At 44.1% G+C, this 27343-nt stretch overlaps 1 protein-coding gene across 5 annotated transcripts in view; it reads right to left on the reverse strand.

Annotated features, from left to right (window-relative positions):
• The window catches only part of adck1 (aarF domain containing kinase 1), a 509921-nt gene that overhangs the window by 94732 nt on the left and 387846 nt on the right, over nucleotides 1-27343 (reverse strand). For all 5 annotated transcript variants that reach the window (XM_078562076.1, XM_078562073.1, XM_078562077.1 and 2 more), the window contains one exon: nucleotides 24715-24912. In XM_078562076.1, coding sequence (XP_078418202.1) covers nucleotides 24715-24912 — 198 coding nt within the window. The remainder of the gene's footprint in view (nucleotides 1-24714; nucleotides 24913-27343) is intronic.

Here is a 27343-nt window from a genome sequence, read left to right on the forward strand (position 1 = left end):
TCCATTGGCAAAGGTACTGCTGCAGCACTATAGTATTCTGTTGTATTGGCAGACTGGATTCACAGTGTGTCAGTTTGTCTCCCCAAACCATTTCCCAGGCCTGTCTTCTCTGTGCATGCCAGCAGGAGGTAGGAGAGCTATCCATTAACTACAAATATAGTGAGGCATTGTTCAAGCACAGGCCCGAAACGTTAACTTTGTTTCTCTATCTACATCCTGGGGGTTACCATTGACCAGAAACTGAACTGGTCAATATAAATACTGTGGTTACAAGAGCAGGTCAGAGGCTAGGAATCCTGTAGCGAGTAATTCACTTCCTGACTCCCCAAAGCCTGTCCACCATCTACAATCCACAAGTCAGGAGTGTGATGGAATACTCTCCACTTGCCTGGATGAGGGCAGCTCCAACAACACTTGACACCATCCAGGACAAAGCAGTCCACTTGATTGGCACCACATCCACAAACATTCACTCCCTCCACCACCTACGCACAGTGGCAACAGTGTGTACCATCTACAAGATGCAATGCAGGAACTCACCAAGGCTCCTTAGACAGCGCCTTCCAAACGCACGACCACTATCATCTAGAAGGACAAGGGCAGCAGACACATGGGAACATGACCACCTGTAAGTTCCCCTCCAAGTGACTCACCATCCTGACTTGGAAATATATCGCTGTTCCTTCACCGTCGCTGGGTCAAAATCCTGGAACTCTCTCCCTAACATCACTGTGGGTGTACCCATGCCGCATGGACTGCAATGGTTCAAGAAGGCAGCTCACCACCACCTTCTCAAGGGCAATTAGGGATGGGCAATAAATGCTGGCCCAGCTGGCGTTGCCCACATCCCATGAATGAATAAAAACAAATTTTAAAAAAAGAATGCTGCCAGAGCTGCTGAGTATTTCCAGTGTTTTCCCTTTTCATTATAATGGGGCACGAGTCTGGACAAGAATTCACGACACATTCAATGCCCAATTTCAATAATGCAACTCAGGGCAAGTGTCAAGTGGGAGTTGAGACCCTTTCTAGCACTGCACAACCAATGCAAAAGATCTGTTTAATTAGGGCCCTTCCACTTGCTCTGTGGAAGTTAGCGTAAACTACTCTTACGGCAAATTGTCTACCACAGCGGAAGACTCGAAGGAGACAAGTTAAATTTTGGGAATCCATAGAAGGAAAGAAGTACCTTTCACATCCTCAGGGCTTCCCAAAGCAGCTTACAAAAATGAAAAACTTTTGAAGCATAGTCATTAATCTAAAGTTGGAAATGCAGCAAGTAATTTGTGCACAAGAAGGACCAATTACAGCAATGTTAGTTGAGAGAAAAAATATTACACATGCCAGTGGGGAGAACTCCCCTGCTCCCCTTCAAACGATGAGATCATCCACTTGAGATAAGAGATATGATGAAAGACTAGGTGACACTCGTCCTACAAAGAGTCGCAGTGTTGCAGAATAACTGAACAGGAGGATCACTGAAGTAGGCAGGATAAGTAGATTCAGAGAGGAATTGGATTGGTCTGTGGAAAGGGAACAGAGTGAGGGAAGGTTAAAGAAAGAGCTCGCATTTATTCAGTGCCTTTCATGATTTCAGGATGTCGCAAAGTGCTTTAGAGCCAATTATGTACTTTTGAAGAATAGTCAGTGTAGCCATGTAAAAAATACAGCTGTCAATTTGCACACAGCAAAATCCCACAAAACAACCATGAGGTAAATGACAAGAATATGTTTTTAATACTGTTGGTTGAGGGGCAAGTGTTAGAACACTGGGAGGATTCTGCTGCTCCTCTTCGAATGGTGCCATGGAATCTTTTAGGTCCACCCGATGCATCAGGTAGGAGCTCGGTATAACGTTTCATCCAAAAGACAGCATCTCAGACACTGCAGCATTCCCTCAGTACTGTACTGGGAGTGTCCGCCTAAATTCAGTGCTCAAATCTCTGGAGTGAAACTTGAACCCACAATTATTTGACTCAGAGGCAAGAATGTTACCTCCTGAGCCAAGGCGGACATTTAAGTTGAAATGTAGGCAGCAGCTTTGAACGTGTTAGACTTGAAGAGGCTTGTTAAGCATAATGCGTTTTTGCTGATACTAAGAAAGTTTATGTTCTTAAATATACATCTGAGTTCCTAGTATCACCAGCTGTGCCTCACGCATATGGGTAATGTCACTGCACACTGAATGGAGCACAGAGCTCGTTCAGAGAAAAAAATATTCTTTTCTAACACTCATACTTGTTGATCTTAGAGCAGTTTAACACATTTTAAATTGAAACATCAATCTTAGTGAAAAGGGATATTTTAGCTGAGCCGCTGTCACATAAATTATTGAATTTGAATTAATATTAAAATGAAGAAGCAATTACCCAAATTCACACAAAGGATAATGTATTTTTAATTCTCCAAATCTTTTGACGTGCCTTTGGAGCAGACTGGTTGGGGCTGGCAAGGATACCATTTATTAAAAGAATAATGATGTACCCTTCAAGTGATAATTGAATAGCAGGGACGTGGTGTGTTCGCCCTCTGCCTCTCTGGGACTGAGGTTCCAATTCAAATTAGGCCAGAGGGGTAAGACACTCCCAACAACAACAGTGTACGTTTCTTTAGCTTATTGAGTATCATAAAATGATCCAAGTCTTTTAACAAGAGTGAAGGCCAAAGGAAGACATTTCATGGCCAAAAGCTTGATCAAAGATGTAGGTTTTAAGGACCATTTTAAAAGAGAGCGAGGAAGAGAGGCAGGGAGGTCTAGGGGAAGGATTCCAGAACTTGGGGCCTAGGCAGCTGAAGGCACAGCCACCAATGGTGGAGTGATTAATGCTGGGGATGCGCAAGAGGCCAGGAATTGAATGAACACAGATATTGTGGAGGCTTGTATGGCTGAAGGAGGTTACAGAGATTGGGCAGGGGGGTGGTGTGGTGGGGCGGGTGGTGGGGGTGGTGGTGGTTGAGGGGGTGAGGTCATGGAGGGATTTGAAAGCGAGGATGAAGGTTTCAAAATCAAGGTGTTGCTAGACCAGTCACCAGTGAAGATCAGCAAGTATGGGGGTGATGGGTGAATGGGACTGAGTTGGGGCTCTGGCAGGAGAGTTGTGGATGAGCACGTTTAAACAACATAGAAGATGGGAGGCCAGCCATGATGACATTGGAATAGTCAAGCCTAGAGGTAACAAAGGCATGGATGAGGGTTTCAGCATGGGACAAAGTCAGGCGATGTTACAGAGAGGCGGAAGTAGGCGACCTTAGTGATGGTGCAAATATGAGGTCAGAAGTTCATTCCGGCTCAAACACAATGCCAAGGTTACACACTGGTTTACTCAGCTTGCCAGGGATGAAAATGATCATCAGGGAACAGAGTTTGTGATGGGCACCAAGGACAATGGCTTCGGTCTATCCAATATTTATTTGGAGGAAATTTCTGCTCATTGAATATTTGAAGTTGAACATGCATTATGACAAATCAGAGACAGTGAAGGTGTCCAAAAAAGTGATGGGGAGATTGAGCTGAATGTTGTCAGTATACTTGTACAGCCTGTTACCACCAAGGTGTAGCCTGCACTTGAGGAATAAAAAGGGACCAAGGGAATAATTCCTTGAGGAATAAAAAGGGATCCTTAGGGAATGCAGGTGATTCTCTGATGATGATTCGATAGATCAAGAATTGAACCAAGCTAAGGCAGTTCCATCCAGCTCGGAGACGGGGGGAGAGAAATTGGAGGATAATGGTGCAGTCAACTCTGTACAAAGCTCCAGACTGGTTGAGAAAGATAAGGAGGGATTCCTTACAATCACAGTCATTTGTGACTTTGGCAAGGGACATTTCATTACCGTAGCTGGGTGGGAAAGCTGATTGGATAGATTCAAACATGGAATTATGGGAAAGATAGGCACAAATTTTGGAAACAACAATGCACTCAAGGACTTTGGAGAGGAAAGGGAGGCTGGTAAGGGGGTCGTAGTTTGTAAGGACAGAGGCATTAAGGGTAGGTTATTCGAGCAAAGTGATGACAACAGCAGATGTGAAGGGGAAGCGGGAATAGGTCAGAGATCAATGAAGGAGATGAGGTAGAATTGAGAGAAAGACATGAATTCAGGGCGAGGGCAGTGGGGCACATACGAGGAAGTTTACCTGGTGGGCTAGGGGAAGACAGAGAAGCAGAGAGGCAGCTGAATGGATAGCTTTGTGACAAGAAGTCCGGGAGCTCCTCACACTCACTGTCGGAAGTGAAGGTGGAGGAGGAAGGGTGGCTTAAGAAGGCAGACTGTGGTGGTGAAGAGATGATCTTGGATGATCCTGGATAATCTTTGAATATTGAGCAGTTTTATGAATCTGATCATTTATTAGTATATTATAATTAATATATTATTATATGATTCTCAATTTTAGTTGGATGGTTAAACCAGTGGTTTGCCAAAGTCATTCAAATTTGCACCTCTTGGACTTAAGTGATCCAAGATATACTAGGGGGGGATGATTGCGGTGAGAGAGAGTGAGGGCATTGAAGGTAGTGGGAGAGGGTGTGATTTAGTTAATCAGTAGCTGCAGAAATGTCATGATGAATTGTAGACTAGATAGTTGGGAATTTGAAAGTGCAGTCGTAAGTGACTTGAGGGAGAGATTTTTTCCAGAAGTGGGCACAGAAAGTAGTGGGGCTGGACTGGGGGCTGGGGAGTGGAATATGGTTAGAGTGCGATACAAGAAAATGATCAGAGATTGCCTTTTCAACGATAGTATCAATGGGAGTAGTGAGGCCATGTGGGATGGCAAGAGTGAGGGGGTTGCAGTTTATTTGGGTAGCAGAGTTTGTATGAACAGAGAGGTTTAGTGAAGAGAGAGAGGAGGGCAGTAATCTCAGATTAGAGAGAGCAAGAATGGCTGAGTTGGAGGTTAAAAATCACAGAGGATGGCAATTCAGTGCAGAGGGTGAAGGAGGAAAACAGGGAAGATATATTGCCTGATGAGTTGGGAGACAGGCCATGGTGTAATTTACAGTTAAGGGCTACACCACCAGTATGATGGTTCGAGAGGCAAAAGGTCGCCTGGAAGTATAGCCATACAGAGAAGCTTTGTTAAAGGGGAAAAGGTCACCACCCCTCAGCCAAGTTTCTGTCATGGCCATAATGTCAAATGTGATCATCCACAATAAGCTCATGGATGGCAAGAGTCTTGTTCAAAAGCAAACATACATTCTGGAGGGAGAGGTGGAGAGGGTGAAGAATTAATTAATTTATCTAAAGTTTATTGAGCGTCCCTAGATGTGAAGGCGGCAGACTTCAGAACCGCCCAACCGACATTAGAACCATCCAGCTGACTTCAGAATTGCCAACCCTCTCTAGAAAGATCACCGACTTTAGGACCACTCACCGGAGTTTAGACATGTCAACTTGACTTTAGACAAGCCTACCAGAAATTAGAACCGCCCACCCGACTTGAGAACTATCCAACCGACTTTAGAACAGCCCACCCGACATTAGGGGCAGAATTTTCTTCCCGTCGGGCAGGCTGGTCAGGAGCGGGCAGGGTGCCAATAGCTGCCCATGAACGTCTGTGCGCCGTCATTTACGGCCCAAGGGCCTTTTCAGCGCCGATTAAGGCCCGCCCAGCGTGATGTGTGCCCAGTAGCACTCAGCGTTACCTGTGCGGGCGGGGGAAGGAGGGAGAGCATGCGCGAAAGAGCGCAGAAATCTCCCTGAGGTACGGAGCTGCCTCAGGGAGATTAAGTTCGTATGGAAAGTTTGAAATAAAGAAAGATAAAAATTATTCAGACATATCCCCACATGTGACAGTGTCACATGTTTATGAATTGTGGAAAAAATATTTATTTATTTGATAAAACCTTCAGGATGAGGTGTCCTGAAAAACGTGAAGGCCTTAAAGTTGGACGGACAGCGTTGAGAATTAGTCTACCTGTCCCACCCGCCCCCCCCTTAAACCAGCTTATATTTCACCTCTTTTCTATTTTTCCTTAGTTCTGATGAAGAGTCATACAGACTCAAAACGTTAACTGTGTTCCTCTCCGCAGACGCTGCCAGACCTGCTGAGTTTTTCCAGGTATTTTTGTTTTTGTTTTGGATTTCCAGCATCCGCAGTTTTTTGCTTTTATTTGAGAATTAGTTTAATTGGTTTATTAATGGCCTTAACAGGCCTTTGACAGTACGGCGGGCACGGGAGCGGAAGATCTGAATGACGCGCGGTGACATCGGGACGCACGCCCGACATCACTGCGCGTCATTTCATGCATCGGTGTGTCGGGCCCACCCCTGCACACCAACGTGAAAATTCTCCCCTAGGATTGTCCATCTGACTTTAGAATCGCTCAGATAAACTGCTGCAATTTCGTACAGCTGTGTGGCTTGCTTGGCCACTTCAGAGAGCAGTGAAGAGTTGAGCACATTGGTATGGCCTGGCGTCACATGTGGGCCCGTTCGAGTAAGGATGGCAGGCTTCCTTCCCCATATGACATTAGTGGTTTACAACAATCTGATAGCTTCACGTTCATTTTTCTTGACATCATATTTTCTATTTCCATATTTTTCAAAACTGAATTCAGATTCTCAAACTGCCAGGGCAGCTTTTGAACTCACATTCCGTGGGTTATTATTAGCTCAAGTAATTGTCTGTCAGCTGTAAGGATCTAGCCTGAAAGAAGTTTGGGCAGTGTTCACGTTAGTTTCCATCCCTGTCCTACTGCACAAAGCTGACCAGTGGTTTGTCTTCTCATTCCAAGAGGCTGATACTTGATTGGGTCTCCTCTGAGTTTGGAAGAGACACACAGCTCGGTGAAACAGAAGGGGTTTCACCCTGCCTGGCAATACCTGACCCTAAAATGGAAAGTGTTTCCCTTCCACCAACTTTAGCAACCAAAGAAGATGAACCACAGTTTTAAAAATGACAGGTTATCTTGTATGTTTTCCCATTGTCTAGTTTGAGTAAAAATTGCACACAGATCCACGTTCCAGCTTCTACTTCTCACAGTCACCACTATTAACCTTTCATCTACATTATGTCACCTTTGTTGCACTTAACAAACTGGGTGCACAATGGTAGTGCCAGCTGTGCATTGTATGGCAGAACCTCAAACATGATACGGGATTACAGGCAAGGTCGTAATTCAACGCCGGGGCTCAGACTGAGTCATAGATGCACAAGAGCAAAGTTTGAGTGCTGTAGATATATTATTTATGAGCATGATTAGATTACTGTGATAAATTTACCGAGTGGTGTCAGGTATTCCTGAGACAAGTATTGTTCCATGCTTACTACGCACAAGGCCAGGATAGCAAATTTTACTTCCAACTACATCGTTTTTGAAGCATTGAAGTGGCAGTGTCCACATTAGGTGTATACGTTTCTTCATGAGACCCTTCAAGATAGGATGGGGGTCATTTCAATCTAACTTGCCACGTGGGCACCCCACACAATTATGTGGAAGGCCGGTGTTAGACCCCACCCGACATCGCTGTCTTGTTAACTTCAGTGGCGACTGAAATGGGTCAGGGTTTAAAATCAGCGTTACTCCCAATCCTGCTAGTTGGCTGACAGGAGGATTCGGTTAAAATTGTCCCCGATGTATTATTCTGCTGCTAAAGCATGTAACTGGTGAGTCCCTTTAAGGGCACTAACCCTAATTGCTACAGTTACAGCTCGTGACCCTTTGACAGTTTTTATGATCAGAAGATTTTGAGCAAGTCACGAGATGTAAACCCCCAGGGCAGAATTTGCAAGAAGTGCAATGCTCAAAGTGAAGCAGGGAGGGCAGCAGGCATAACACAAACATATAGATGATCATCGATATAGAAAAGGTAGTCGATCTAGTGCAGCACTTGAACCCAAGGAAAGTTAAAAGGCAAGGAGGGAGCGAGGAGCAGAGCCAGAAAAATAGGGCCAAAGAGGAGAAGTTAAAAGTGGAGTTGGATGTTTTTGCAAAGCCATGGGGAAAGAGCAGGGGAGTGGTACAAATTGGATAATATCCTTTCAATGAAGCAGCACAGGCACGATGGGCCAAAAGGCCTCCTTCCCTGCTGAATCACTCCACTGCATCCCGCTACAGTAACTGCACAGTGCTACTTGGAAACTCTGTGGGGCAAATACCATCATTACGATGACCCTTAAGTGACTCTGGGTTCAGCAAAAGGAGTGGGAGTCAGGGGTCTGGTGTCAGGAAGGTTTGGTGTTCGCTGAGCGAGGCTCTGGGAATTCTAGGATCAGTTTGGCCCCTCTGTAAACACTGAGACATAAAATGTTACCTAAAAACAGGAAGTGGAATAAATTTGGACAAGGAGTCTGGTCTGGAATGCACTGCCTGGGAGGGCGGTGGAGTTGGGTTGCCTCACATCCTTTAAAAAGTACCTGGATGAGCACTTGGCACCGTCATAACATTCAAGGCTATGGGCCAAGTGCTGGTAAATGGGATTAGGTAGGTAGGTCAGGTGTTTCTCACGTGTCAGTGCAGACTCGATGGGCCGAAGGGCCTCTTCTGCACTGTGATTCTGAGTGCTCACCATATATAACATGTTTAATATATTGTAAAGATACTGCTTGAATTTACACTAGCACAATTTGTCAACTAGCATTTGGTAGAATAGTAGACACTGAAGATCATTCGTCAGAGTATCTGATACCCTCCTCAGCAGTATAAGTGTACGCTGGTGGTGTTCGGTGGGTGGAGGGTGTTGGTGCTGAAGGGTGAAGTTTTAATTCCTCTGGTTGCCATGGTTTTGCAATATCATAAATATAGTGGGAAGATTACTATTGAAATCTTAAATACAGTGTGTGAAAACAGACTTGTGATTTCTATTGGAACAACAACCAGAAACAAAGCTTCTTGTTTCATTCACCATGTGTCAGGCGCACAGCAAGGTGAGGGAACCTTCCTTCTTCCAGTCACAAACGAGGGAAATGTTGTCACTTTTTGGAGGCACAGCCCCTTAAATGAATCTACAGCCTTGAACAAATCAGCGTACGCGGTCGGGGTGGGGAAAGTGTGGCGACGAATTGTGTTTTCAAAATTGCCCAGTCAGGTTTGACACTTTAATCGGGGCGTGGGGATGTGGTAACTGATCCACGCCAACAGCATCTGGCAGATAGAGATGTGGCAAGGTCCAAACAGAAGCCTGATTATTTCTTTTTTTTTTGATGGTAAGCAACAGGCAGCCAGTTATTTTCTAGGTCGCTGCAGTGGTTCCGATAGGCCTCCAGTGTGGTTTGCAGTGAGCTCCGATTTCTGATACTAAAGAGGAGGGCTGTCTCGCCTGGAGCAAGGTAGCAACTAAACTGGCAAGATGTGGCCACAGGCTTTCTGTGGCTTTTTGAAGGATTGCACACCCCACAGTCGGAAGTGTCAGTCACCGAGGTTGGGAGCTGAATTTAGGGTTTGAGGTGGGCTGCGGTCTGTGGAATGGGGGAGGGAGGGTTTAAGGTGATGAACTGGTTCAGGCTTGTGTACAATCAATGCAAATCTGGTCTTTTAACTTGAGCCACGTTTGGAGAATTCGCAAGTGGAGCTTTCGTGAGGGGGAGGAATCGTGAGAAACTTGGTTTGAATTTTTGTGACATGAATCCATACATCCACACACTTTAAGCGAAATCACCCTGTGCAGTAATAACGCCCAAATCTGCTGCCCGTGTGTTAATTAGCGCCAAGTCCCATTCAGTCACCAGCCCTGTGCTCGCTGACCATAGTAGCTCCCAGTCACTGAATGCCTCCGTTTTAAAATTCTCGAGTTCAAACCTCTACATGGCCTTGTCCCTCCTATCTCTGTAACCTGCTCCATCCCTACAACCCACCTGATCTCTGAGCTCCACAAACTCTAGCTTATAGTGAGTTCTCCATTCACTTTGCCACAACACTGCTGGTAACCATTACCTTCCACTATTTATGCACTTAAGCATTGAAATCTACCTCCGCAAACCTCTCTGCTCCTGCTCCTTTCAAATCCTCCTTGACACCTATCGCTATGAACAAGCTTTTAAGACAACCCTCCTAATATCTCCTTTCACTTGGTCCCATTTTTCTGACTGTGAAGTGCTCTGGGATGTTTTCCTCTGTCAAAAGCTCGATAGATAAATGCAAGATGTTGCTTTGACTGAAACTGGATTTGACCATTTACATTCCCACTCTCCCTGCCGTATAGCCCACAGAAGGACAAAATCGTAGTTACGGGCAGCCACCAGCTGAAGCTCTAGAGCAGAAGTTCTACAAGAAGATAAGGATAGAGTCTTCTCACAAAACCTCCCCGTCACTTTCACCAAAATTTGGTAAAAACTCTAAATGCACATGGAAACTCTACTCCAGTGTCTCTGTGGCTGTTCCAAGTAACCAGGTATTCAACAATTGTATTTAGTGAAGTTAGTCATTGAAACGGTTCAAAGATTGAGGACCTTCAGTCAGGATCTGAGAGCCACTAGAGTTCTGTTGTCTGACAAGGAATGGGAACAAATCCCGCATTTGCTACTAGGCCATTTTAAAAGAAAAAGAATGAAAATTGATTAAATTGGTTTTTTTTCTCTGAGTAACAGATCATCCAGCTGTAACTGGGAGAAAGACATTTTGAAGTTTAATGCAAGATAATGAATTCCCAACGGGCACAAGAGAGTGTGTTTCAACAAAATTGGAAAAAAAAAATCTTTCCTTTTCTAGATTAAAGTAGAATGCTACCCCCGGGTTCATTGTCAATTCTAAAATACTGGAAGTGCGCTGAATGCAGAATAAAGATGAGCAGATTCTGGAAATATGTTTGACCGCCTTCAGACCCTTACTCCAGCAGAAAATAAACATTGTCATTTCAACATGGGTAACGCTCTTTTCCCATCAGGCGTGAAGAAATACAGCTTAAATTAGAAGCTCGTGTCCCCACAGTATTTTCAGTGTAATTACCTCTCACTATATATCCAGGCAGTAGTGAGCTGTGTTAGCTTTTGTTAAGAAGGGTGCAAATGCGTTGGAAGCAGTTCAGAGGTTTACCAGACTAATATCTGGAATGGGCAGGTTGTCTTATGAGGAAAGGTTAGTCAGGCAAGGCTTGTATCCGCTGGAGTTTAGAAGAGTAAGAGGCGACTTGATTGAAACATATAAGATCCTGAGGGGTCTTGACAGGGTGGATGTGGAGAGGATGTTTCCTCTCATGGAAGAATCTAGAACTAGGGGGTCACTGTTTAAAAGTAAGGGGTCGGCCATTTAAAACAGAGATGAGGCGAAATTTTTTCACTCAGAGGATTGAGAGTCTTTGGAACTCTCTTCCTGAAAAGGTGGTGGAAGCAGAGTCCTTCAATATTTTTAAGGCAGAGGTGGATAGATTCTTGGGAAGCAAAGGGGTGATAGGTTATCGGTGGTAGGTGGGATGCAGATTTCAGGTTACTATCAGATCAGCCATGATCTTATTGAATGGTGGAGCAGGCACGAGGGGCTGAATGTCCTACTCCTGCTCTTTGATCGTATGTTGGTATGTAAGCTATTGGTTCCATCCGAGATGCAGCTTGGAACGAATGCATCTGTTCCAGGCTTGCCCCTCACAGCCAGCGGTCTGGAGATATCCGAAACGATTTACTTTATGTCATTAACGTACGCCTCTATTCGATACCCCCTGAGGTTCCTCCAACTGGAAGCGAAGAGGATTAGATTTATCTGGTCAGTAGCTCTCTCTGGCCAAAGTCACTCAAGTTCAGGAGAAACTTTGTTACCCAGACAGCGGTCAGAATGTAGAGCTCGTTACTATAAGTAGTAGTCAAGGCGAATAACATAAACACATTTGAAGTGAAACTAGATAAATACATGAGGGAGGAAAGAATAGAAGGATATGCCGATGGAGTTGGATGAAGAGGTAGGAAAGTGTGCAAGTGGCAGAAGAATAGGCACTGGCATAGACCATTTGGGCCAAATGGACCGTCTGTGTGCTGTTCTATAACGTTCTATGTATATTGAATGGCTCCTCTGATTTTACAGAAAGATGGGGAGAAAGCAGAGTTCTTATGCACACAGTGAGAATTTTCTTGGTGAAGTTACATGGAGGAGGAGGAGTGGAGTGAATGATTTTCTTAAAGCTAAGGAGGAACAAGAGTGGGCAGTTCTGAAGACCAATGGATTACACTAATAAGATAAAATGTAGAAAAACATGAAAGTCCATGACATAATCAGAGAGTGAGTGGATTGTAAAATTGGACCTTAACTGTCAGCCATAGCTCTCCAGGTAGCTTTTTCAACTCTGAAATAAAAACAGAAATTGCGGGAAATACTCAGCAGTTCTGGCAGCATCGGTGGAGAGAGAAAGAGAGTTAACCTTTCAGGATGATGACCCATTGACAGAAGCAGACATTGAGTATTTCCAGCATTTTCTGTTTTTATTTCAGATTTGCATCCTCTGCAGTACTTTACTCGTCTGAGTCAGTGGTGGGTTTAAGTCCAGCTGCAGACGCTTGCGTACATAATCTAGGTTTACACTGCAGTGCAGTACAGAAGGAGTGCTGCACTGTTGGAGGTGCCGTCTTTCTCAGTCATCCTGAAGTTATTTGTTGGTGAAGGAAGCCTGGATTGGAACGTGCTGGTTGGCAGACGAGACGTTAAGCCGAGACCCCGTCTGCCCTCTCAGGTGGACAAAAACGATTCAATGGCACTATTTAGAGGAAGAGTGGGTCAGGTCTTCCTGGTGTCCTGGCTAATACGTATTACTGAACAGGCTATCTGGGCATTTATCACATTGCTATTTGTGGGAGCTTGCTGTGCTTAAGTTGGCTGTGGTGTTGCCAACATAACCACACCGCCTGTCATAATCTGCAGCTTCAAAGGAGTAAATAAGAAAACGGTTTCCAACCTAGAAGTGAAGGTGAGCAACAAGCCTGACTCACTGTTTACTGTGTTCAATTACTCTTCATTCATTAGGGAAAAGGTTAATTATAGAGGCGACTTCAATCACAATATTCTTTCTCTTTGTGTGCAGTTTAAACTGGATTGTAACTTGACAGCAGTGTCAATATTTTCACAGCTCTATAAACATCAAAACGGATGACAAAATAACATTTACATAATCCACCCAGGGAACCAAATACCTTAAGGGCAGAATTTTATGGCTCTTCCCGCTGGTGGGATTTTCCGGTCCCGCTGAATTCAATGGACCTTTGAACAGCTCGCCGCATTTTATCGGCGTGACGGGGCTGTAAAATTCCGCCTGAGGTTTCAAAAATGCTCTTGCACTTCTTCTGCACATCTTTTTTGCGCTACAGTGTTAGGTGTGAGCAAGGAACAACAACAATTTTGCATTTGTGTAGCACAAGCAAAACCAAACTTCATCCACAAAGCTGCCCTGCCCTCTTTTTGTTTGGAAAAAGGCAAGTGATTCCTATTCCGAAAGACTGTCAGCTGTCATCCTCCTGCAATAGCAGGACCTCTGATGCGTGAGGAACATCTGACCAGCAGCTGTTAGCAAAGCACACAATGCGAAGCAGGGATACATCCAGCAGGAGATCGCATCAAATGGAGGCCCTTCAGCTGAACGCCAATATCCTTTATTCAAGGACAGGTGCTCTGAGCTGAGCAGCCTAACCCACCGAGAAAGAATTTTTTTCCTTGCCCTGAATTTTTTGATATAATCAATACAACAAAATTAGAAAAGATAAGCCTAAGGGAAGAAAAGAACTTGCATTTATATAGCGCTTTTCATGACCTCAGGGTGTCCCAAAGCACTTTACAGCCAATGAAATATAGTCACTGTCCTAATGTAGTCAATTTGTGCACAGCAATTCCCATGCAGCAATTCGATAAATAACCCTCTATTTTAGTTGCTTATTGAATTATAAATATTGGCCAGGACACTGAGAGAGATCCCCTGCTCTTCTTTGAATAGTACACTGAGACTTTTTATCATCCACCTTCGTAGATATTGCCTCTCAGTTCTGGCAACATCCTTGTCAATCAATTTTGCACTCTCCTGTGCCTCTATATCTATTCTGGAATGTGGGGACCAGAATATTGCACAGTAGCTCTAAATGTGGTCTAACCAAGGTTCTATACAAGGTTAACTTTTCAATTCTATTTCTTTAGATGGGGACACTTGAAGGAACATTAAGAATAACAGCAAAGAATAGCAGCTATAGAATATAAGGGATGCACTAATTTATGCAGAAAAGGCATCTCAGCGACGAGTTATATTTCCCTGGGTGTAAAGTTAAATAAAAATTATTGTCCTAATCTGTCATGAATCTTCAGTCCTCATTGTACCTTGGGGTATTGTTATGATCCGATTATGGACCGTTAACATTTAAAGTGAAATCCCAACGCCTTGTAGTATTCAATCGAACTATGCCACAAGATTTCACTTTTTTTAACAAAATACAATCTTTATTGTATATAGAACAAATTAAGCAAAGCACATACAATTAAGTCAACACCATAGTTTATACCCACATATGCTAGGCCCTTTGGTTTACTTCTTACTTCCCTCAAGAATTCTCTCATTGTTAATAATATGTTATATGTGATGGTATTTTAAAGTGATTTACTTCTACAGGGAACAACCATAAGCACACCACAGTCCGCTGGAAACTATCTTTAATTCTCCTCAGCTCCAGCTATTTTCAGAGGTAAGACTTTCATTTACTACCTCTTGACTGTGGATGCCTCTGTCTCTTGTTCTCGTTGCCCTCAATACTTCCAAGCTAATCTGCTGGTTGCTTTCTTTGCCACAAGACTTTGTGAGGACCACTGTAGGCTCTTCCACTAGTTTCAGGCTAGGAAATCTTCCAGCTTCTGTTCCCTCACAAAATTCAAACTGAGATTAAGCCTCAGCTGCCTTTCACACAGTGAATGATGAAGTTAGTTTTTTACTCTTCTTACAGTGCAGGTCTATCTAATTGCCATTTGCTTGGCTATCTGCAAACTGCACACACCAATTCTAATTAAGCTGCAACTACCACTGAGCTTGGATGGCGCTGCATCCCTTTATATACTTCAATCAGTTTCAGTCTGCCCAGAGGTTTTGGTTTCCAAATCTCAGGTTCAGTTTCTGTTTGATTACAAACAGGGAGGGTCAGTTTTCTTTCTATGTTGCCCTGTGTATTTCTGTTTAAGTCTCTGTTTTCAGTTAGGTCATGCATTGTTTAAGTTTCTCCACCTGCTGTTTGATAGCACTATCTCTTCTATTCTGACTTTTTACGTTCAATAAACCTCCCACTTTGTTTGCGTTGCATTTACCCCATTTTCTACAGTTAAAACTTTAATTCTTAAACCACAAGTTACATTCTAAAAATAAAAGGTATATTCTAAAATACATGAACCACGAACTTGATATGTGCAACAGTATGAGTTTGGTATAAAGCAGAAACTGCTGGAAAAACTCAGCAGGCCTGGCAGCATCTGTGGAGAGAGAAACAGAGTTAACATTCCGAGTCTCTATGACTCTTCTTCAGGCTGAAGAAGAGTCATATGGACTTGAAACATTAACTCCGTTTCTCTCGCCACAGATGTTGCCAGGCCTGCTGAGTTTTTCCAGCATTTTCTGTTTTTATTTCAGATTTCCAGCATCCGCAGTATTTTGCTTTTTTCTGAGTATGAGTTTGGTGTCTGGGGGGGGTGAATGGAGTTATCTTAAAGCTCATTAGGCCACAGTGGAGTGAAACCGGTGCCATTTTAACATCCGAGCTTTGCTTCCATCTGCTAATGGAGTCTCCTGCTGGGAATCAGTAGCCGAGTAGTAAGAAGGGAGCGGGACTTCGGGGCCTCTGGGGACGTACATAATGGTAAGCGGTTAGCAGTGGAGTCCATCACAGTCAGGGGAGGAGGAAGTGGAGGTGGGAGGAAAGGTCCTAGGTTTCCTCATCAGGCCTGCAGCACTCTTGCTCCTCCCAATTCTACAAAGGAAACCTTTAAAAAAAGCTCAGAAAAATTGGCTGTCTGACGTCTGCACCCTCTTGTTTCCGTGAGGCCCATATTGGGTGAAGATATAGGCAACGTTCATTCAGATCCGCCCTGGGGTCTGAAAGGCATCATCAGACGGCAACATTTGAACATTTGTGGTATCCAAAAAGCCTATTATAAAAATGGCAAGGGTCAAAGGGAAGAATGCTACCTCCATTTTAGGGATGGGCAATAAATGCTGGCCTAGCTAGTGACGCCTACATCCCCTGAATGAATACAAAGAAAATTCTGACCCCACCCTCTTCCCCCCAACATGTCCTTTCCTCATCAGGCTCTGATGGGCATGGACAGCGTCCTTCAGCTTTACACTCAAGAATAAAACCCTCAGAGGGATTGGTTTCAGATTGTAGTTCCTGGCTTCAGTGATGGAGTGGGTGGGTGAGGCAGGGGAGGGGGGGAGGGGTTAAGCTACAGATAATCAGGCAGGACAGCTGATTAGCACCCAGCACAGCTCTCATTAATGACCTCAGCTGACTGAATCCAGTGATTCGAAATACGGAGAAATAAATTGTGAATACAACTTTTCAATGGTTCAAAAAAAAAATCTTCAAAACTTTACAACAGCTTTCATCTCATAATGGAACAGCAGAAATAGCGAGGTATGTTTTTTTTTTGCTTCAGCTTGTTTCTTATTCTAACAATTGCCCTAAAATAGCTGAGATCATCAGTCAGCCGTAGTGTCAAGAGACAGCCCGCGTCACCAGCTTGTTAACGATGGCTTAATGTGATGGAAAAAACATTTTGCCCTTTCGACTTCAAAGTCAGTCAAGTACATGACTCAAATGGCAAAATAAACAAAGCACCGGGGTATATTTCATAGCTTTTAAGGGGCTTGATCGTAGTTGCCTTGTATTTTTTTTGGTAGGCCTAAATTAAAAGGTATTCAAACATCACTACTTATTGGAACTTGTGTGATCACTTTCAGCTTCATCCCTCTTTTCTGGGTTTTATAATAATCTACCAGAGTGCTCGCTCACCAATCTTTTGCGCTCAGCCCTGGTTCAGTAGGTAACACTCTTGCCTCTGGGGTTGTGGGTTCAATTCCCGCACCAGGAGCGCACAGTCTAACATTGAAGTGCATCACTGATGGAGTGCTGCACTGTCAGTGAAGTTTTCTTTTGGCTGAGACATCAGGCACAGCACTTTTATCAAGTCCCAATGTTCAAGGAGTGCAGTGTTTCTGGTTTTACTCCAAGCACTGACCAATCCATTCAGACACCACCCCTGTATCCACTAAATTAAATTTTCTCCCAGGTCCTCCAATGCCTCCAATTTAAAATTCTCATCTTTGTGTTTAAATCCCTTAACGATCTTTCACCATTCAATCTGTTACCACTCCTCTTGAATTCTCCGGTCCTCCGACTCTGCTATCCTGTACATGCTGCCTTTCCATTGTCCCCATCATTGGCAGTCCTGAATCAGCTGTCTGGGCCCCAAGTTCTGCAATGTCCTCGCTACACCGCTCCGCCTCCCTACTTCTCTCCTTTTAGACCCTCCTTAAAACCCAGCACTTTGACCAAGCTGTTGATCACCCTCCTTTGGCATTCCTGATGCCTCTGTGAAGCACCTGGGGACTTTATCTCTGCATTAAATGTGCTGTGTCAATGCATTTGCTGTCATTATTGCACCCGCCCATTTAGGCACCCAAAAGCCCCACCTTGTCCCAGAATTCTGACAACCCGGGAAAGGGGAAAAGCTGGGTGGATGTGCGATCTGTCTGCTAATGGACCTTGGTTGAAAGGCCTTCCAGGACCCTAAGATTTTCCAGTTGACAGTGCTTTCCTCAGAGCAGTATTGACCCCTGACCAATATGAACATCAACATCCATTAGTGTGTAATTTCAAGCATTTGATATTAACTTCTCTCCTTGTACAGCTGTGAGGAGCCAGAGCAGTTACATCGGCAGCCAGGAATTTGCTATTCCAAGCTGTTTAGATCAGCTTGTTTCTTGATGTTCTTCAGTTGATGGGTCAATAGTTGTGCCAAACGGAACTCCCTAGATTGCTGCATGTGCCAGATATTTGGCAGCTTGTTTTCCCCCATTTGGGAATGGTAGCATACTGGTAATGTTACTGACTAGTGATCCACAGACACAGACTAACGCTCTGGAGACATGAGTTCAAATCCCACCGCGGCAGCTGAGGGAATTTAAGTTCAATGAATAAGTCTGGATTTAAAAAACTCATTTCAGAAGTGATGATCATGAAACAAATTAGCAATGTGGTTGGCCCTTAACTGCCCTCTGAAATGGCCTCGCAAGCCTCTCAGTTGTATCAAACCACTATAGAAAAGTCAAGAAAGAATAAAACTGGATGGACCACTGGCATTGACCGAGGCAATAGAAATGACAAAGGTACACTCAGCCCAGTCGACCCTGCAAATTCCTCCTCACTAACATCTGGGGCCTTGTGCTAAAATTGGGAGAGCTGTCCGACATACCAGTCAAGCAACAGTGTCACATAGTCATACTTGTCAAATCATTATTTACTGCGAATGTTCAAGACTCCAACACCTTCCTTAGCATTCCCTGTCCCACCATCAAGACATGACATAACTACCAGGGGTGGCGGCACAGAGGTATACAGCCAGGAGGGAGTGTCCCTGGGAGTTCTCAACATCGACTCTGGACCCTATGAAGTCTCATGGAATCAGTTCAAACACGAGCAAGGGAACTTGTGGCTGATTATGACCAATTTCCTCTGACAGCTGATGTACTCCTCCAAGTTGAACACCACTTGGAAGAAGCACTGAGGGTGCCAAGGGCACAGAAAGTACGCTGGGTGGGGGACTTCAATGTCCATCACCGAGAGTGGCTCGTTAGCCACACTACTGATCAACTTCTAAAGGACATACCTGCCAGGCTAGGCCTGCGGCAGGCGGTAAGGGAACCAAAAAGAGGGAAAAACCTACTTGACCTTTCCCTTACCAATCTACCTGTTGCTTTTATCCATGACTGTGTTAGTAGGAGTGACTACCGCACAGTCCTTGTGGAACAAAGTTCCATCTTGATGCCAAGAATACCCTCCACTGTGTTGTCAGGCATTATAACAACATGCCAAATGGGATAGATTCAGAATAGATTTGGCAACTCAAAACTGGGCATCCATGAGGTGCTGTGAGCCATCAGTAGCAGTAGAATTATTTTCAATTGCAATATGTTACCTCATGGCCCAGCATATCACTCATGCTATCATTACCATCAAGCCAGATTCAATGAGCAGTGCAAGAGAGCATGCCAGAAGCAGCACCAAGAATGCCTAGAACTGAGATGCCAAACTGGTGAAGCTACAACACAGTACTACAGTGAAAGCAGCACGGGGAGAGGTGATGGTGTAGTGGTATTGTCACTGGACTGGTGATCCAGAGACCCAGGGTAATGTTCTGGAGAACCCGGGTTCAAAACCATGGCAGATGGCAGAATTTGAACTCAATAAAAATCTGGAATTAAGAAGTCTAATGATGACCATGAAACCATTGCCAATTGTTGTAAAAAAAACCCATCACTAATGTTTATGGAAGGAAATCTGCTCTCCTTACCTGGTGACTCCAGGTACATGTGACTCCAGACTCACAGACCCACAGCAATGTGATTGACTCTTAAATGCTCTCTGAAAAAGGGCAATTAGGAATGGCATAAAAGAAAATGCGATAGACAGAGCTAACGATCCCATAGCCAACCTCATTCTAACATCTTCTCTGCTGTAGCACTGAAGACTCCTGCTCCAGGACTAGCCAAGCTGTTCCAGAACAGTTACAACAATGTGGAAAATTGCCCAGGTATGACCTGTCCATGAAAAGCAGGACAAATCCAACCCAGCCAATTACTGCTGCATCAGTCTACTTCTTGATCATCAGCAAAGTCCTTGCCAAATACCATTGGTTCTTCTATTGCAATGAATTCAAAATCTTGCATTTATATAACACCTTTTATGACCAAGTGTCTTCCTTACAGTCAATAAAGTACTTTTGAAGTGTAGTTATTGTTGTAATGTAGGAAACACAGCCAATTTACACACTGCAAGCTCCCACAAACAGCAATGATAATGACTAGATAACTTATTTTTGTGATGCTGTTTGAGACATAAATATTGGTCAAGACATCAAGATAAGTCCCCTGCCATTCTTAGAAATAGAGCCATGGGATCTTTTACATCTTTTACCGAGAGGGCAGAAGTCGCCTTGGTTTAGCAATTCATCCAAAAAACAGCACTATATTCATACTTATATATGTAAGCAACAAACCTCTGACTCAGAGGTGAGAGTGCTACCCACAGGGCCAAGGCTGGCACAAGTACAGTTCTGACCTTTTGTTCATTTCCCAATCCATCCAGAGCCACCTTCCACTCTGTCTCTATAACACCCACAGCCCTACATGCGAGCACGCATTGCCAACTCTAGCCTCCGCTATATCTCTTCTTTTGATCATCATTTTCTGATCTTTGTGCTGTTACAGGTGGAGGTATTATACAGTTCTGTAAGCACCTCACCATCACCAATGGTGGAGCTGGCTCCGAGATCAGGTACTCCTGCCGCAGAAAGGCACTTGCCTGCAGATTCGGCCCATGTCTTTCCAACAGTTTGCTGGAAGGAGTTGTGTGAATAGCGGATCTGTGAATGGTCACCACAGTCGTGCATGTTACAAGAGCTGTACAGATTGGAGTTTGTGTATTATCTTATTCGTAAATAAATCTAGACAGTGGTTTAGCCTGTGCAATGTCTGGTCATGTTGTGAATATTTACTATCTACCACATAGCCAGCAATAGCAAGCATCCTGCGGTAAAAACCCTTGTGATTGGATTACATGAATTAAACAATCGGAGAGGAAAAGAGGCAGGTTCACTTGTGGTGGATCATAGCCCAGATTTTACAATTGGTCTTATCTGAAGACTATTTGAAGTGAGCAGCTTGATGGAGGTGGGAAAAAGGCCCGAACTATAACTATTGCCTCCTGAAGGGGAATTGGCTCAGTCTGGCCCCATGGTGTGCTTTACAGTCACATCCATACCATACCCCAGTAACTTTTGCAGCTACGTTTACACCGATGCAACCATGACAGGACCACAACAGTACAACTTGTCTTCATCTCAAGGATAAAAATAATTGACAGCACAAAAATGCAATGTCGGCGCTTTCTTTCACTATCTGTCTTCCTCGGTTTCGCTGGTCACATTGAATCATAGAATGATACAGCATAGAAAGAGGCCATTCAGCTGATTATATCTGTGCCGGCTCTTTGAAAGAGCTATCCAAATAATCCCTTGCTCTTATTCCATAGCCCCACAGGATTTTCCCCTCCAGGTATTTATCCTTTTGAAAGCTACTGCTGAATCTGTTTCCATCACCCTTTTAGGCAGTGCCCTTCAGATCATGACAATTTGCTGTGAAAATTTTTTTATCTTTATGATGTCTCTGTTGCTTTCCTACAAGAATGAATAGTTGCTCTGCCTCTTTGACTCCAGCACTGCCATCAATATTACACAATTTGGCACACATTTTACTTTCTCTCTGAATAAAGGTTTACTTCTTTAATTTTCACACACTTTTCAATGGATCCATTCTATACAACTGATATTAAACCGATTTGTGGAAAGGGAAACAGGCCAGTCACCATAATGTTCCATGCTGACTTCTCAAACGGTCAAAAGTCCAGTGAAGAGGTATGCCTCTCATTCAGTTACGGACTGCCGGTCTATGAAAATGTTGATTTATTGAAAGAGCTCCTTCTTGCTGTGAAGGCCCCTGAAGAAGATTGTGTTCCCTCAGCTTGAAGACATAATGTTCCTTGGGCAGCACTTACAATCCACTTACCAATCATAGACCCAAAGGTGCAGGCATTTCCATTGTTTAATAACCTCAAATCCACAGCAGCAGATGCAAAGAGTTCGCCATTAATGACATCGAGATCCTCGAGTTGATGATCTCAGGAGATAGATTACAATGGGAAGATTAGAAATTGCCAGGCGATCCAAAATTCTCATTTAAATCAGATTGAGCTGCACTTGGAGGGTTTATAAAACTGAGCAAATCGCAAATTCTAATTTTATTCTTGTTGCTTTGATTCCTTTGTAACAGAGGAAAAGGCTGAATAGACAAACTTGAGAAACCGGGCTCAGGTGGCAGAGCAGCTTGCTGCTGGGCTCCAAGGGGGAATGAGCACCGTTGGCTGAATGGCATTTTCAAGCTCTGAGCTTTCCATTCTCATCGCAAGTACTGTTCATTGTAAGAGCAAGGAGAAAGATGGAGCTGCACGGGGGATGGGGCCATATGCCAGTAATGGAGCTGTCCATGGTGCCACCTTTTGGATGCAGCCCCATCTGCCCTCTTATGCAAACGTAAAAGATCCAATGACACTGTTCGAAGAAGAGCAAGGGAATTCTCCTCGGTGCTCTGGTCCAATTTTTATCCCTCGGCAACATGAATAAAGTCTGAAATGAAAAGAGGAAAATGCTGGGAAAACTCAGCAGCTCTGGCAGCATCTGTGGAGAGAGAAACAGAGGTAACATAGCGAGTCCTCTGAAGAAGAGTCATACGGACTTGAAATGTTACCTCTGTTTCTCTCTCCACAGATGCTGCCAGACCCGCTGAGTTTTTTTTCCAGCATTTTCTGTTTTTATTTCAGATTTCCAGCATCCATTAGTATTTTGCTTTTATCTTAGTAACCAGTAAGGTCTGGGTCATTCGTTTCGTTGTCTGCTTGTGCGATCTTGCTGTGTCCAAACTGGCTGCTCTAGTTCCTACATTACAAGAGCGACAGCGATTCAAAGACACTTCATTGGCTGTAAAATGATTTTGGATGTCCTAAGGTGCTATATAAATGAAAGTCCTTTCTTCTTCCTTTCTTTAATAGAGTGGTACAAAAGACAGTTAAAGACAATTAGCTGCCAGTCAAATTAATTTATTCAACAGACTTTGTACTGTCATGATTGGACACTGACCCAAGACATGAGTCACTAATTCTTTTGGATATAAATTGTTTTTCTCTGCATTAAGTCCGCATTGTGTTATGAAACACATCACCAGACACAGAGTCTAACACCAGAGAAACTATTGTACCATAAACTAGCTGTATGATAAAGGACAATGGAGGTTGTCTAAACCGTAGCTTTCAAAAATATTGACTGATTAATTCTGTTACTATTACCACAGTTATTAATATTCCATGTGCACAATTCATTTAAATGAGCACTAGTCATCAAAGTCACACACTTATCCAAGTCTGAGAGTGATGGATTTTTATCAGGCAATGGTGTTAAAGGAATATAGAATGGAGGTGGGTGCATGGAATTAAGATACAGATCAGGCATGATCTAACTGAATAGTGAAAGAGGCTCAGGGGGCTGAAAGGAATATAGGAACAGGAGTAGGCCTGAGTCATTTAAAGGTGTGGATGTAAATATTCCTTTTCAATTCTATCCCATTGTCCTGCCCAATTTCACTCGACAGTCTCCTGATTAAACTGTAAAAAGGTTTTACAATTAGATGTTCCCATGGATGGGTTTTAACACAGGAGCATGAGTTGAAATTAGGTGAAAAGGTTGTTACTACTTTTGACTTTTTTTTTACTTTGACTTTATTTTACTCACATCTACTTTGTCTTAAGACATCACACAGGGAAATTTAGGCTTTTATTCTATTAGGGCTTTGAAGAAGGAAAACAGGAAAAGGTCGTTCAACATGCTTCAAAATGAGAACATTAACCTGAAATAAAATGAAATTCATTTTCAAAGCTACTCGTATTGGTTAAATTGAATTACACAGCTATATCCACACCTCTACAATGAACAGCGGGCATCCAAGAGTCAGGAGTGGGAGGATAATTAGGTCTCACAGCGTCAGTGATATCTCCATGACAACCACTGTATTTATTAGTGTACAGGACCATAGCATCACAAGGTAACTACAGACTCGAAACGTTAACTCTGTTTTTCTCTCCATGGATGCTGTTAGACCTGCTGAGTTTTTCCAGCATTTTCTGTTTTTGTTTCAGATTTCCTGTATTTTGCTTTTATCTACAGATTCTTAGTGGATTTTCGTTTGATGGTGGGCAAAGCTTCCCAATATTGAGCAGTGTGTGTGTGATTTCCAGCGATCACCACACACGGTTGTCAAAACATGGCCTCAACGCAAGGCAGTTTTCGCATCTCACTTTTTAAGCCTGATAACTGAATTACTCCTATGAGTGAACGCAACCAGGTGAAAAGAAAGGAAGACTTGCATTTATATGGCGCCTTCCACTGCCTTAGAACATCCCAAAGTACTTTGCAGCCAATGAAGTACTAGAAGCGTAGCCACTGTTGTATTGTAGGAAATGCAACAAACTACTTGTGCACAGCAAGTTCCCAGAAACAGTAATATAATAATGACCAGATGATCTATTTTAGTGATGGTGGTTGAGGGATAAATATTTAACAGGACAATGAGGAGAATTCCCTTACTCTTCTTCGAAATAGTGCCTTGGAGTTTTTCACGTCTACCCAAGAGGGCAGCAAGGGGTTCTGATCGGAAAGATGGCATCTCGGACAGTGCAGCACTCCCTCAGTTCTGCACTGGAGTGCCAGCTTAGACTTTGTTCTCTAGTCACTGGAGTGGGACTTAAACCCCATGAATTCTGGCTTAGAGACAAATGTGCTAAAATTTGAATCACAGCGGTCACTATATACTGCAGCAGCAGCCCATGGTTTTGACGTGAATCCTGCAATCCCCACTGCAAATCAGTCAAGCAAATCTGGACTATTGTGAGCCCTTGTTAAGGCCTTGTCAAAGGCTAATTATAAGCCTGCTAGATTTCCAAACGGTCCTCACCTCAGTCTTGGAGACGGGCATTTGGTCAATTCCTTTGGTTATAGAAGCCCAGGATCTGGCCGTTAGCATGCAGGCAAAGAGTGGATATAAGTCTCCGGCCCCCAGACGCTTGCTGTACATCTCAATACCTTTCATGTCGGTTCTAATCAGGGAATGCCACAGGTGACAATAGTCGAGACGGAACTCCTCTGTCAAGTTCTGGACAAAACCAAGAATAAAACAGAGGTCAGGAGAAACAGGCCATAATTAGAACTGAGCATCATTTTATCTACAGAAGTGACGTCAGTAGCTAACTCTGCTTTATCACACAATAGGTTTTAGAATCTATACACAGAATTTACAGCAAAAAAACAGGCCCTCAGCCCAACTGGTCTATATTGGTGTCTGCACTCCACACAAGTTGCCACCCAAGTCCTTGTTGTCTAACTATCTGCACACCCATCTATTCCTTTTTCCTCATGTACTCATCGTACCTCCCCTTGAAGGCATCCATATTACTAGCCACAACCACTTCGTGCTGCAGCACGTTCCACATTCTAACCACCTTCTAGGTTAAAAACGTTTCTGGTGAATTCTTTGTTGGATTTATCAGTTTCTATCTTATATTGATAGCAAAAAAAACAAAAACAAAATACTGTGGATGCTGGAAATCTGAAATAAAGCTCCGAAGAAGGTTCATTTTGTACTTGGCACGTTAACTCTGTTTCTCTCTTCACAGATGCTGCCAGACCTGCTGAGATTTTCCAGCATTTTCTGTTTTTATTATATTGATGACACGAGATTCCTGATGACATGAGATCCTGGATTCTTCCATTTTCTCTACTTCTACGAGTTCATGCTTAATGTCAAACATATGGACAATTCTGCTCCAGCAGCATTAATGGAACAAAGATGTGCACTTTTCCAGACCAGTGAACAACCCATCAGATTCAAGGGATGCAAAAATCAGGTGCAATGCATAAAAAAAACTGGTGTCAACAAAATTGCCGTCAACATGATTTATCTAGTTGTTATTTTTGCATCTTATCCCAACACAAAGGTTCAAACATTTGCATTAATGGATAGTGATGTATGCACAGACCAATAGGGAGCTCAGCTGTCATCAACTGGAAGGTACAGCCTGAACTTAAATGAGGGTATATTCAAAACTAGGCTGTGACTAATGAGAGAGCAGTCAATCTGTGTAACAGGCTCATAGGAAGGTGGAGGAAAGAGTTAGTATCGATTCATCTAAATGCAAATGAGAAAATGATATTTTGGAATACAGTGTGAGTAATTTGAGACAAGGGGTGGAATCGTCCCAGATTTGCACAAATGCAAATGGCGGATTTTCATGCCGTATCGTCCCGAACCCACCTTATTTTTTATGCGTTCCTGGGAAACAGGCCATTTCCATGGTGGGTGGGTTCCGATTCGCCTGCCATGCTGTCACCTCGCCGCTTCATCACACCAGGCACCACATTTAAAGCCCAACTGCGCTCAGTGCTTCCAGTCCAGACTGCAGCAAAGAAGACATGCCCCCGAAAGACAAGAAGACTGCAGCCCTCGAGCGCTCTTTGGGCGTCGTGGAGGCCCGCTGTGATGTCCCCTACCCCCGCTCTGGCCGCAGGAGGGGCAGCAACATCACCACTCCGGCTTGGTAGGCGATGGCAGTGTTGATCAGTGCCAATGCTGCACAGAAGAGGTTGGCCATCCAATGCAGATAGAGGATGAATGATCTCATCTATACAGTCAGGGTATGGCAACCATCTCAGCACTCTACACTCACACACTCAAGTCCATCACAGGTTCACTGGCATCTCCCACACTGCCAGCCCAAGGGACATCACCACTCAGTCTCTCACATATGCCCTCACATGTCCATCTGGCCTCATCTCCTCTGGAGACTGCCTCCTCAGGTATCACTATCTTGAGACCACTTGTACAGATAAACATGTACCCCCCACACACACCCTGGGATACCCTCCTTCCCCAGTTGAGCCCTTGTCCTGCAGCCTCTTCCCTTGCCTGAGGCCACTTCTCCCCCTTCCACAAGCAAGACCTTGCCCTGCAGCTGTTGAGGAGCCACCCACATATGGCTGATCTGGTAGGCAGAGACCTGTCCATGAGCCACCCTAAAAGTGATGTGGTGCTGTCTGTGAAGCCTGGCGCTGATGACTGCGAGTGCTGGCCGAATCGAGGTAGGCAAACAAACCTCGATGTCCTGAGTGAAGTGCAGCTCGCCAAATGCACATTGCTTGTGTGCTGTTGTGAAACACGTTGGCACATTTTCCTGGACGATCCAGCGAATGGCGGGGATGGGGGGGGGATGAGTTCGGCGGGCTGGCCTAATAATGATATGCTGATGTATTACAATGAGGTTCCTGACATCTGAAGCCGGGGAACGCAGCCCGTCATCAGTGGGCTGAGCAGATGATCGTGAAGCGGTTTCTAGCCGTCGTGAAACCAATCGTGCCATATCGTCTGCTCACGCCACCGAACGCGCCCGACTCCGGCGGGCACAGAAAATCCCGGCCAAGGTATGTGGTGACTGTAGCTTGCTTGGGAGATGCAAATGACTTTGACCCTATGGTTCCCAAAGTCCACCACCTGGGTTTATCATCACCTCATAGGCTGGATTTTGCTACGA

The sequence above is a fragment of the Cetorhinus maximus genome, chromosome 18, assembly GCF_964194155.1.
Source record: "Cetorhinus maximus chromosome 18, sCetMax3.hap1.1, whole genome shotgun sequence".
Lineage (NCBI taxonomy): Eukaryota > Metazoa > Chordata > Chondrichthyes > Lamniformes > Cetorhinidae > Cetorhinus > Cetorhinus maximus.